Source organism: Hemitrygon akajei, chromosome 22 (assembly GCF_048418815.1).
Source record: "Hemitrygon akajei chromosome 22, sHemAka1.3, whole genome shotgun sequence".
NCBI lineage: Eukaryota > Metazoa > Chordata > Chondrichthyes > Myliobatiformes > Dasyatidae > Hemitrygon > Hemitrygon akajei.
In genome coordinates this window covers 66,759,030-66,772,313 of record NC_133145.1, presented here as the reverse complement: position 1 = coordinate 66,772,313, position 13,284 = coordinate 66,759,030, and the positions used below count along the sequence as shown (strand labels likewise).

Genomic DNA, 13,284 nt, shown 5'->3' with positions numbered 1-13,284 from the left:
GATATTTTTAATATTATTTCAAGAGTTTTAAATATCAATTTCCAACCGCATCCTTTTACTGCAATTTTTGGTTTACCAATGATAGATAATAATCGTCTATCCGCTTCATCTCAACGAATGATTGCATTTGTTACATTAATGGCTAGAAGATCTATTTTACTGAATTGGAAAGAAATTAACCCTCCAACTGTATTTCAGTGGTTTTCTCAAACTATTTCTTGTTTGAGTTTAGAAAAAATTAGAAGCGTGGTTTTTGATTCTTCAGTTAAATTTGAGGAAACTTGGAGACCATTTATTCAACATTTTCATATGAGTTAAATGGTCTGATCCTAAACCTTACTGTTATTATCCTTAATTATTTGGATGGAGGTTCGGAGTTATCGGCACTACTGTATGTATTTAACATTATGCAATTGCCCATGTTGGTTAGTTTTTTTTTAAAGTTTTCTTTTAGTTTTTTTGGGTTTTTTTTTCTCTTTTTCGATTCTTTTACATTAATACTATGAGTTTGGGAGGCCTTATATATTGATTATTACATATCTGATTGTCTATTTAAACTATTAATTATGTACTCTCAAACGTTTTGTATTCATATTTCACTTATGTTTTTCTTAAAATTAATAAAAAGATTTAAAAAGAAAAAGAAAGATAAAACTAACAAAAGTTGGATCTTGTAACAATCCGGGATTCAATCTCCACTGTGACATTTTCAAAATATTATCAGAGAGCCTCAAAGTTAATTTCATAGGTGCGTGATCCGACAGCACAATGATGTCATACGCACAATCGGTAACGGAATACAATTGTGTATCTAGAAAAAAATAACCAATTCTTGAATATTTATGATGCACGTGGGGAAAAAAAGAAAAATCTTTGACATTAGGGTGCTTACATCTCCAGATATCGACCAGGCCATATTCTAATAGAAAAGAATTACCGTAGATTCCGGATTTTAAGCCACTACTTTTTTCCCACATTTTGAACAGCTTTGAACTCTGCGGCCTTTAAAACGGAGCGGCTAATGCATTATTTTTTTCATGCCGCCAAAAACATTTTGCCTCATAACAGTAGACCAATAAAATTGATGAGTACCGTAGTTCACAGAGGTCCAATGAAATTGTACGATAAATCAAGCGCACTTTCACAATTAAATTATTGTAAATCAGTCATTTGTACTCACCCTCATCAACATGGAAAACACTCGAAGAAAAGCATTGTGCTGCCTTTATGGCAGTTATTTAGTTTATAATATTTTCGCTTAGTAATTCATTTGTTAGTTAAAGTTAGAAGTGTTTTAACTATATTTGTTTTCTGTGCTACATCGCGGGATGCTATGACGTCACACCCGGTTTCGCCGCGTCTTGTGGGAAAAATGCCGTTTGCGATAAATGGGACGATGGGGGGGAGAGGCGGAGCGAAAACGCTGCTTTTAAGTTAAAGGCGATCAATAACTTTTCCTGGTAGGCTGCAGTATATATATTTTTTACCAGTCGTTAGGAGATATTGGAATGTTGTTCAGTAAAAAAGTATACGCAACGTATATTTAAAAGTAGCCGCGTTACAGGCACGGTTCGAAAAAAAGCATTTGCAATATGTATTTGTTTATGTTACCATATGGATTTAATTAAAAGTTAAAAAATCCTCACGTGTAATATCTTTCTGTGTAAATATCTCATATTACAACGTGGGACACCTGCGGCCGAAAATCCGGTGCGGCCTGTACAAGTAAAAAATTGATTTTATTTCTAAAATTAGAGCCAGCGGCTTTTAATCAGGTGCGCTCTGTAGTCCGGAATCTACGGTAATACAAGTTGCCGCTTTATTAGGAAGCAATGAATTGGTTGATGATCTGTCAAGCGACAGGTTAAGACAACAGTTAAAGTCACCGCCCATAATCAACTTATATTCATTTAGATTCTGGAGTGTGGAAAATATCTTCTTAAAAAACTCAGGACTGTCTAAATTAGGTGCATAAACACACACCAAAGCTACCTTTTGACCACATAACAAATCAGTGACAATTAAATATCTTCCAATCAAATCAGTAACAGTATTAAAATGTACAAGAAGGATTTCAGAGTTAACAAAAATAGATACCCCCTAACTTTATTTATTGATAAAGAATGATACAAAGGTCCCTTCTAGAATTTAAAAAACGATCTTCATCCTGTCTCCGTACATGAGTTTCTTGCGCAAAAATAGTATCTGCATGAAGTGTTTTTAATTTCTTAAAAATCTTTTTATGCTTAATAGGATGATTCACGCCGTTCAAATTCCAAGAAATGATATTAATTTATTAGCATCCATGTTTAAGATTTAATTTAAAATTTTATAAAGAAAGCTATTGCACAAGTGCAAACTAGATCCAAAGGAAAAAAACAGCACTGACTACACCAGAAGTAACGACATGATTGATACAAGATATAACCTCACAGAACTGCCCAGTTGAGAAAAAAAACTATTCTAATAGCCCACCCCTCTCCCCCAAAGTCTGAGAAACGATCCAATAGAAAGATCGCATGCTAACCTATGACCCCTAATCCCAATCTCCATTTTGCAGCTGTATTAAAAAAATTATATGTTTACCTCACCGATTTTAGACATAATAAAAGAGATGAATAAATTTCAAATATTATAATGTTATGTCTAACAATTGTTAAAACGTAACTTGCGATGGCCATCTTAAATTCATCTGAAGTATATTAATCATGTATTCAGAAAAGGATAAATCCAAGAAAATAATATATTATGACTGAAATTTAAAAACTTACAAATCATACAAAAAAATAAGTAAATATATATACATCAAACCCAAAGCTGTATTAATATTAAGGCAAGCAAAAAAAAATTTAAATCAACCAGGTCCCGTATGGACATCCATAAAGCATAGAACAGACTTTCCTCAAGGCATCTATAAACATCTCCCAGCTCAGAATTACCTATTCAAGTTACATTCAGCGTAGACTTATATCCCTTAATAAATTCCCAGCCTTCATCTGGAGAATTAATCTTTTGTGGCTGAGAGTCAGGCGGAAAAATTATCAGATGTACCGGATAACGGATGACATTTTCTTTTATATAATTCAACCATCAATTCCTGGTATTTTCTTCTTTCGGCAAAATCTCAGGAGCAAAGTCCTCCACTATACGACTTTCTATTGCATTGTTGATTAGCTTACCCCTTTTCCTTGCCTTTCGGAGTATAGCTTCTTTGGTTGTAAAATAGTGCAAGCAAAGTATCAGTGGTCATGGACGTAATTCGGTTGAGGGTTTAGATCATGGAATTCGATAAGCTCTATCGAGTATAGGGTTCGCTTCAAGAATCTCACTAAAAAGTGAACATAGCATATCTGAAAATTCCTCCTGCGCATTCTGCTGTCTAAATCTATCATTTTTTTCTTCGTTCTTGATAGTTCCAAAGTAACTTCATTACTTTTCTTTTCCATAGATGACATCTTCAATTCTTGCTCATTAAGTTTGCCTGAATGATTCCTGTTCCCTCTCAATTCAATAAGTGGTCTGTTTGAGTGTCTGAAATTGAAAATATAAATTCTTCAAAGATTCTTGAACAGTAGAGATGGATTTTTCAAGCTTTCCATTAGCATCTGTCAGTTTATCAATCTTAGTGTTAAGCAAACCAAATTCAAGTTTCACATCTTGTGTTGAAGAAAGTATTTTTTCTAAAGTAAAAAGTTCCTTCGATTTCTTTATTTGTTCCGTTTCGGGAAGGGTCTTGCCGCCTCTCAATTCAATACCGGATCGACTTCCTGCCATCGTAGTTAAGTCATAAATCTTTCAACAAAAATAGTAAATCTTCAAACTTAAAACGGATCTATTAGTGGAATGTAAGATATAAAAAGTAGAGCTGCAGTGAAAACGCGTCTCACTCCATTCGCTGCAAAATGGAGTCTCTCAACAGCAACTAATTACCCACAACCATCACGTTCATGAACCATGCAACCCTAACTGAACACCATGTCGCCCCTCATGTACTTATGTATCTTTAGGTAGAACACTATGGGGAACAAACAGGATGTGAACAAATAGTATGTTGCCTCCCAGGTGCCAGGTCAGGGATGTCAGATCGTGTCCACAACATTTTGGGGAGGGAGGGGGAACAGCCAGATGCCTTGGTACATATTGGTACCAATGACGTAGAAAGGAAAAGCAAAGAGGTCCTGAAAAGAGAGCTAGGTAGAAAGCTGAGAAGCAGGACTTCCCGGATAGTAATTTCTGGATTGCTACCCATGCCACACACCAGTGAGGGTAGAAACAGGATGATTTGACAGATAAATGCGTGGCTGAGAAGCTGGTGCAGGGGGGCAGGACCTTCAGGTTCCTGGATAATTGGGATCTCTTCTGGGGGTGGCATGACCTGTTCAAAAGTGATGGTTGCACCTGAACCCAAGGGGGATCAATATTCTCGTGGCAAGGTTTGTTAGAGCTGTTGGGGAAGGTTTAAACTAACTTGGCAGGGGGGGTGGGAACCGGAGTGAAGGGACTCTGGGAAGGACAGATGGTAAAAAAAAGTAAAGATAGCGTGTAGTCAGGTTGTCAGGAAGGGCAGGCAGGTGATGGGACTTAGTTGCAGCCAACAGGCTGAGTATCAAATCATTAGGGATGCAGAGTCAAAAAGGACAGTAAATACAGTACTCAAGGTGATGTATCTAAATGTGTAACGCGTGGTGAGGTTTCACTGCTAATATAATGGTTTCTCTGTAGGAATGTTTGGGTTATAGCTAGAGAAAACGGGGCTTTGGAATGTGGGACTATCCAAAGAGAGGGATGTTGTTCTTTCTTGTGGGTCTGGGAGAAGGGATTTTGCGGTCTTTTGCTGGGAAGAGATGATGAGAGAAGACACGAATGGAGAGAGCTGGTAGACCGCTGGACGGAGTGGACTTGGAGTGAGGGTCCGAGGATCAGCTTCGCTGGGAGGAGGTCGACAGGAAACCAGTGAGCTCCAACGTTGCGCATTAGACTGTTTCATGAGAATGACCCTTTTCTTTGTTGTTTCTTTACTAACCATATAGTCAAATTAAGAATGATAAAGCTCAGTCGTTTAATTGCATATTCTGTACAATTTGTTATTTCGTGGTACTGACTTGTAACAGGGGAACACGTCATGCAGCATCCATCCAAACAAGATTTCTTAAGTTTGGCCGAGCCAAGGGCTGTCTTCCCTGGATTAGGCCGCTAGCCGAACGAGAGTTACATAAGAAATAAGGTGGATGATCTTGTTGCAATATTGCAGATTGCCAGGTATGATGCTGTGGCCGTCACTGAATTGTGGCTGAAGGATGGTTGTAGTTGGGAGCTGAATGTCCAAAGTTACACATTGTATCAGAGGGATAAGAAGGTAGGCAGAGGGGTGGTGTGGCTCTACTGGTAAAGAATGGTGTTAAATCTTAGAAAGATGTGACATAGGATCAGAAGATGTTGAATCCTTGTGAGTTGAGTTAAGAAACTGCAAGAGTAAAAGGACATTGGTGGCAGTTATATACAGGCCTCCCAACAGTGGCTGGGAGGTAGACCACAGGTTACAACAGTAAATAGAAAAGGTAAGTCAAAAGGGTAATGTTATGGCAGTCATGGGAGATTTTAATATGCAGGTCAATTGGGAAAATCAGGTTGGTATTGGATCTCAAAATAGTGAGCTTGTTGAATGCCTACAAAATAGTTTTTTAGAGCAGTTTGCCATTGAGTCTACTAGGGGATCAGCTATACTGGATTGGGTGTTATGTAATGAACTGGAGGCGGTTAGGATGCTTAAGGTAGAAGAACCCTTAGGAACCAGTGATAACAATGATTGTGTTCAACTTGAAATTTGATAGGGACAAAGTCAAGTCTGATGTAGCAGTATTTCAGTGGAGTAAGGGAAATTACAGTGGTATGAGAGAGGAGTTGGCCAAAGTAGATTGGAAGGAGCTGCTGGCTGGGACATCAGCAGAGCAGCAATGGCGTGTGTTTCTGGGAAAAATGAGAAAGGTGCAGAACATGGGTATTCCAAAAATGAAGAAATACTCAAATGGTAAAATAGTACAACTGTGGTAACAAGCTATTGTAAAAGCAAAAGAAAGAGCATACAACAAAGCAACAATTAGTGGGAAGATAGAGGATTGGAAAGTTTTAAAAAACCTATAGAAAGCAATGAAAAAATGATTAGAAGGGAAAAGATGAAATATGAAAGCAAGCTGGCAAATAATATCAAAGTGGATAGTAAAAGTTTTTTCAAGTATGTTAAAAATAAAAGAGAAATGAGAGTGGATATAGGACTGCTAGAAAATGAGCCAGGAAAAATAATAACAGGAGATAGGATTAAATGAGTAGGTTGTGTCAGTCTTCACTGTGGAAGACACTAGCAGTGTGCCTAATGTAGTGTGTGAAGGAAGTGGGTGCAGTCTGTTACAATAGAGAAGGTTTTATAATACAATGTGAAAATAGGGAATGTGCAAAACAAGATTTTAGTGCAGAAACACAATCAGAAAAAAATCTGTGGTAGTGCAAGAGACCATAAGACATATGAGCAGAATTAGGCCATCTGGCCCATCAAGTCTGCTCCGCCATTCAATCATGGCTGATCCTTTTTTCTATCTCCTCCTCAACCCCAGTTCCTGACCTTCTCCCCGTAACCTTTGATGCCATGTCCAATCAAGAACCTATCAATCTCTGCCTTAAATACACCCAATGACCTGGCCTCCACAGCTGCATGTGGCAACAAATTCCACAAATTCACCACCCTTTGGCTAAAGAAAGTTCTCCGCATCACTGTTTTGAAAAGGCGCTCTTCTATCCTGAGGCTGTGCCCTCTTGGCCTAGGCTCCCCCACCATGGGAAGCATCCTTTCAACATCTACTCTGTCTAGGCCTTTCAATATTCAAAAGGTTTCAACGAGATCCCCCACTCATCCTTCTGAATTCCAGCGAGTACAGACCCAGAGCCATCAAATGTTCCTTGTATGATAACCCTTTCATTCCTGGAATCGTCCTTGTGAACCTCCTCTGGACCCTGTCCAACGCCAGCACATCTCTTCTAAGCTGAGGGGCCCAAAACTGTTCACAATACACAAGGTGAGACCTCACCAGTGCCTTATAAAGCCTCAACATCACATCCTTGCTCTTGTATTCTAGACCTCTTGAAATCAATGTTAATATGGCATTTGCCTTCCTCACCACTGACTCAAACTGCAAGTTAACTTTCAGGGTGTTCTGCACAAGGTCTCCTAAGTCCCTCTGCATCTCAGGTTCATGGATTTTCTCTCTGTTTAGAAAATAGTCCACACATTTATTTCTACTACCAAAGTACATGACCATGCATTTTCCACATTGTATTTCATTTGCTACTCTTTTGCCCATTCTCTAATCTGTCTAAGTCCTTCTGCATCCTACTTGTTTCCTCAACATTTCCTGCCCCTCCACCAATCTTCGTATCATCTGCAGTCTTGGCAACAAAACCATCTATTCCATCATCCAAATCATTGATATATAGTATAAAAAGTAGTCCCAACACCAACCCCTGCAGAACACCACTAGTCACTGGCAGACAAGGATCCTTTTATTCCCACTTGCTGCCTCCTACCAATCAGCCAATGCTCTAACCGTGTTAGTAACTTCCCTGTAATACCATGGGCTCTTAACTTGGTATGCAGCCTCATTATAGATTATGTTCTGGATTGATGCAGGAGTCTATATGACAGTGTACTTGTGCAGTCTGACTAAGGGGATCACTTTGAGAGCCAGCAGAGATTTAATAGGTCAAACAGTCACCTTCTCTGCCCATGGAAATAACTGTTAGTACAAAATCTTCAGCCATCACAAGCTCGAGGGAATCCTGAGCTGAGGGGTCTCTTCTCCCACGTACCTTCACGTGCTCCTTCTGGAACTGCACGAGTTCCAGGCTGTGCTGAAGCTGGATGAGCTGATACTCCACTGTCTTCTGCTGCACCTTCAGCTCTTCCTGCACAGGGAAAGACAAGCCCATCAGACTGATCACAATCAGCATGCGTCATGAAATGTGTTAACTTAGCTGCAGCAGTACAATGCAATACATGATAATATAGAAAATAAAAATAAGTAAATTATAGTAAGTATAAATATGCACATTAAATAATTAAATTAAAAATAGTGGAAAAACAGAAGTAATAATAAAAAAAGAGGTAAGGTTCATGGGTTCAATGTCCATTTACGAATCGGATGACAGAGGGGAAGAAGCTGTTCCTCAATAGTTGAGTGTGCCTTCAAGCTTCTGTACCTCCTTCCTGACAGTGACAGTGAGAAGAGGGCATGTCCTGGATGATGGGGGTCCTTAATAATGCTATCAATGGCAATTGATTGATTTACATTTATTACCATTACATCAAAATTCAGTGAAATGCGTCATTTGTGTTAATACCCAATACACCCCTTCCCGTGCTGGGGGCAGCCTGCAAGTGTTTGCGTACATTCCAGTGCCAACATAGCACATCCTCGATGTTCAACACAACACACAATAACGCAAATAGCAACAGCAACAGAACAAAACAAGCCCTTTTCCCACCCCCTCATCTACACAGACAGGCTACATCCTGACCATCAGTCCTTGGCCCCGATCTCTCAATCAGGCCTCAAGCCTGGGAGTCCAAGTCAGAGACTGTAGGTTGAAGGACCAATGTCTGCTGGATTGGTGACCCACTACCTTTTCACTCCTATAAATGATATCCTGTACCAGCTGTTGTAAATCAGGCCCACCTCCCATCTCTGTGTAATACCTCACCATTTAAGTGTTTGTTTATTCTCCTTGCCAAGGTGGACCACCACATTTCCCCACGCTGCACTCTACACTCAGTGAACATTTTATTAGGTACACCTACTCATTCATGCATATACTTAATCAGCTAATTATGTGGCAGCAACTCAATACGGACATGGTCAAGCAGTTTGGTGGTTGAAACCAAACATCAGTACACGGAAGAAATGCAACCCAAGTGACTTTGACCTTGGAATAATTGTTGGTGCCTGATGCAATGGTCTGAGTACCTCAGAAACTGATCCAGGATTTTCATGCAGAACAGTCTCTCGAGTTTACACAGAATGGAGCAAAAAACAAAACCATCCAGTGAGCAGTCGATCTATGAGTGAAAACGTCTTGTTAATGAGAGCAATCAGAGGAGAATGGCCAGACTGAGTCAGGATGACAGAAAAGTGAAAGTAACTCAAATAACCATGCCTTACTACAGTGGTGAGCAGAAGAGCATCTCTGAATGCACACATGAACCCTGAAGTCGATGGACTACAGCAGGAGGAAACCACACTGGGTTTCACTCCTCTACCTAATAAAGTAGACACTGGGTGTATTTGCCAGCCCTTCACTCACTTACTGAATCCATCTCTCTCTATTCCTGTTGCAGCTCACTTTTTAACCTTTGTCATCAACAGACTCGGTAACTTGCTTAAGGATACTCCCTGTTGTTCACCAGCCAATCTTCTACGTGTTACCTCCTACAATGTGAACATTAACAATAGTACACTCAGTATATATTCTACTTCACTTTTAAATACCCCAGGTTAAAGTGCCTGGTCTGTACGTTTGTTTATCTGCCTCATTTCAATAAAGGAGTTACATATCTATTTCCAATCTAATGCAGCTGTTGGATTAGAGTCCAGATTGTTGATTTTATTCTTTTTTTCCCTTGTAGTTTTAGCTTTCGTTAGGAATGTTTATGTTTGTATATTCACCTGTTTGTCTGTAAACATTTAATAACTTGTATATTTGATTTCATTTTTCTATAGTTTGTCTGTAAAGCTGAAATTCAAGTCAGTCAGTACCAGGACACAAGTTTCTTGCCCAACCCTGCCCAGTGGGCACACAGGACCCAAACCCAGCCAGTCAGGTATCTCCAGTATTGACTCAGCAACATAGTATATGTTAAGGATCTGGACAAGGTGGAATGTATGAAAATGTTTTCGAGAAAGCTTCCCAAGTCTGTATGTAGAGGGTCTGACTTGTGAGGCAGGGCATGGTATGGAATTCCTCCCAGGGACAGAGGCAGGGCACGGTGTGGAATTCCTCCCAGGGAGAGAGGCAGGGCACGGTATGGAATTCCTCCCAGGGAGAGAGGCAGTGCAGGGCACAGTATGGAATTCCTCCCGGGGAGAGAGGCAGGGCAGGGCACGGTACGGAATTCCTCCCAGGGAGAGAGGCAGGGCACGGTATGAAAATCCCCCCAGGGAGAGAGGCAGGGCACGGTATGGAATTCTTCCCAGGGAGAGAGGCAGGGCACGGTACGGAATTCCTCCCAGGGAGAGAGGCAGGGCACGGTATGGAATTCCTCCCAGGGAGAGAGGCAGGGCACGGTATGGAATTCCTCCCAGGGACAGAGGCAGGGCACAGTATGGAATTCCTCACAGGGAGAGAGGCAGGGCAGAGCACGGTACGGAATTCCTCCCAGGGAGAGAGGCAGGGCACGGTATGGAATTCCTCCCAGGGAGAGAGGCAGGGCAGAGCACGGTACGGAATTCCTCCCAGGGAGAGAGGCAGGGCACGGTATGGAATTCCTCCCAGGGAGAGAGGCAGGGCAGGGCACGGTAATGACATCCTCCCGGGGAGAGAGGCAGTGCAGGGCACGGTATGGAATTCCTCCCGGGGAGAGAGGCAGGGCACGGTACGGAATTCCTCCCAGGGACAGAGGCAGGGCACAGTATGGAATTCCTCCCAGGGAGAGAGGCAGGGCAGAGCACGGTACGGAATTCCTCCCAGGGAGAGAGGCAGGGCACGGTATGGAATTCCTCCCAGGGAGAGAGGCAGGGCAGGGCACGGTATGGAATTCCTCCCAGGGAGAGAGGCAGGGCACGGTATGGAATTCCTCCCAGGGAGAGACGCAGGGCACGGTATGAAATTCCTCCCAGGGAGAGAGGCAGGGCAGGGCACGGTATGGACATCCTCCCGGGGAGAGAGGCAGTGCAGGGCACGGTATGGAATTCCTCTCGGGGAGAGAGGCAGGGCACGGTACGGAATTCCTCCCGGGGAGAGAGGCAGGGCAGGGCACGGTACGGAATTCCTCCCAGGGAGAGAGGCAGGGCAGGGCACGGTATGGAATTCCTCCAGGGGAGAGAGGCAGGGCACGGTACGGAATTCCTCCCGGGGAGAGAGGCAGGGCAGGGCACGGTACGGAATTCCTCCCAGGGAGAGAGGCAGGGCAGGGCACGGTACGGAATTCCTCCCAGGGAGAGAGGCAGGGCAGGGCACGGTATGGAATTCCTCCCAGGGAGAGAGGCAGGGCAGGGCACGGTATGGAATTCCTCCCAGGGAGAGAGGCAGGGCAGGGCACGGTATGGAATTCCTCCCAGGGAGAGAGGCAGGGCACGGTATGGACGTCCTCCTGGGGAGAGAGGCAGGGCAAGGTATGGACGTCCTCCTGGGGAGAGAGGTAGGGCACGGTATGGAATTCCTCCCGGGGAGAGAGGCAGTGCAGGGCACGGTATGGAATTCCTCCCGGGGAGAGAGGCAGTGCAGGGCACGGTATGGAATTCCTCCCGGGGAGAGAGGCAGGGCAGGGCACGGTACGGAATTCCTCCCAGGGAGAGAGGCAGGGCACGGTATGGAATTCCTCCCAGGGAGAGAGGCAGGGCACGGTACAGACCTCCTCCCAGGGAGAGAGGCAGGGCACGGTATGGAATTCCTCCCAGGGAGAGAGGCAGGGCACGGTACGGAATTCTTCCCAGGGACAGAGGCAGGGCACGGTATGGAATTCCTCCCAGGGAGAGAGGCAGGGCACGGTACAGACCTCCTCCCAGGGAGAGAGGCAGGGCAGGGCACGGTATGGAATTCCTCCCAGGGAGAGAGGCAGGGCACGGTATGGAATTTCTCCCAGGGAGAGAGGCAGGGCACGGTACTGAATTCCTCCCAGGGAGAGAGGCAGGGCACGGTACGGAATTCTTCCCAGGGACAGAGGCAGGGCACGGTATGGAATTCCTCCCAGGGAGAGAGGCAGGGCACGGTATGGAATTCCTCCCAGGGACAGAGGCAGGGCACGGTGTGGAATTCCTCCCAGGGAGTGAGGCAGGGCACGGTATGCAATTCCTCCCAGGGAGAGAGGCAGTGCAGGGCATGGTATGGAATTCCTCCCGGGGAGAGAGGCAGGGCAGGGCACGGTACGGAATTCCTCCCAGGGAGAGAGGCAGGGCACGGTATGGAAATCCCCCCAGGGAGAGAGGCAGGGCACGGTACAGACCTCCTCCCAGGGAGAGAGGCAGGGCACGGTATGGACGTCCTCCTGGGGAGAGAGGCAGGGCAAGGTATGGACGTCCTCCTGGGGAGAGAGGCAGGGCACGGTACGGAATTCTTCCCAGGGAGAGAGGTAGGGCACGGTATGGAATTCCTCCCAGGGAGAGAGGCAGGGCACGGTATGGAATTCCTCCCAGGGAGAGAGGCAGGGCACGGTACAGACCTCCTCCCGGGGAGAGAGGCAGGGCACGGTATGGAATTCCTCCCAGGGAGAGAGGCAGCGCAGTGCACAGCATGGACGTCCTCCCGGGGAGTGAGGCAGGGCACAGTACGGACATCCTCCTGGGGAGTGGCTTTTACGTTAACTTTGACAGCCACGGTTGTGTTATCTTGCCTTTGGAATACTTCCTGTTCTACAATGCGCCTTCCAAATTGGTCCCAGAAACTCAAGCCATTATTGTTCTGTCCCCATCCCTGCTAGTATCCTCTTCCAATCAATCTAGCTGTAATAAATTCTGGTTCACTGCACAGCACCAAATCCAGAATAGCCGATTTCCTGATGGGTTCAACCACAAGCTGCTCTAACAAGCCATCTCAAGGGCATTCCACAAATTTCTCCTCTTAGGATCCAGCACCAACCTGATTTTTCTCAATCTACCTGCATATTGAAATCATCCATGACTATGAAATCATCCTTTTGACAAGACTTTTCCATCTCCTATTGTAAGTTGCACCTCACTTCCTGGCGATTTGGTGGCCTGTATACATCTCCTGTCAGGGTCTTTTTACCCTTGTGATTTCTTAGTGCCTATAAAATGTATTCACCCCCCCAGAAGTTTTCATGTTTTATTGTTTTACAACATTGAATCACAGTGGATTAAACTTTTTTTTATACTGATCAACATTAAAGACTCTTTTATGTCAAAGTGAAAACAGATTTCTGCGAAGTGATCCAAATTAATTACAAATATAAAACAAAAAATTATTGCAGAAGTATTCACCCCTTTTAATATGGCACACCAAATCATCACTGGAGCAGCCAATTGGTTTCAGAAGTCACATAATTAGTTAAATAGAGATCTGTTT

General features: G+C 43.8%; 1 protein-coding gene across 4 annotated transcripts in view; it reads right to left on the bottom strand.

The window, feature by feature from the left end:
- trim25 (tripartite motif containing 25) overlaps positions 1-13,284 on the bottom strand; it is a 107,065-nt gene that overhangs the window by 56,976 nt on the left and 36,805 nt on the right. For all 4 annotated transcript variants that reach the window (XM_073026523.1, XM_073026522.1, XM_073026521.1 and 1 more), the window contains exon 2: positions 7,858-7,953. In XM_073026523.1, coding sequence (XP_072882624.1) covers positions 7,858-7,953 — 96 coding nt within the window. The remainder of the gene's footprint in view (positions 1-7,857; positions 7,954-13,284) is intronic.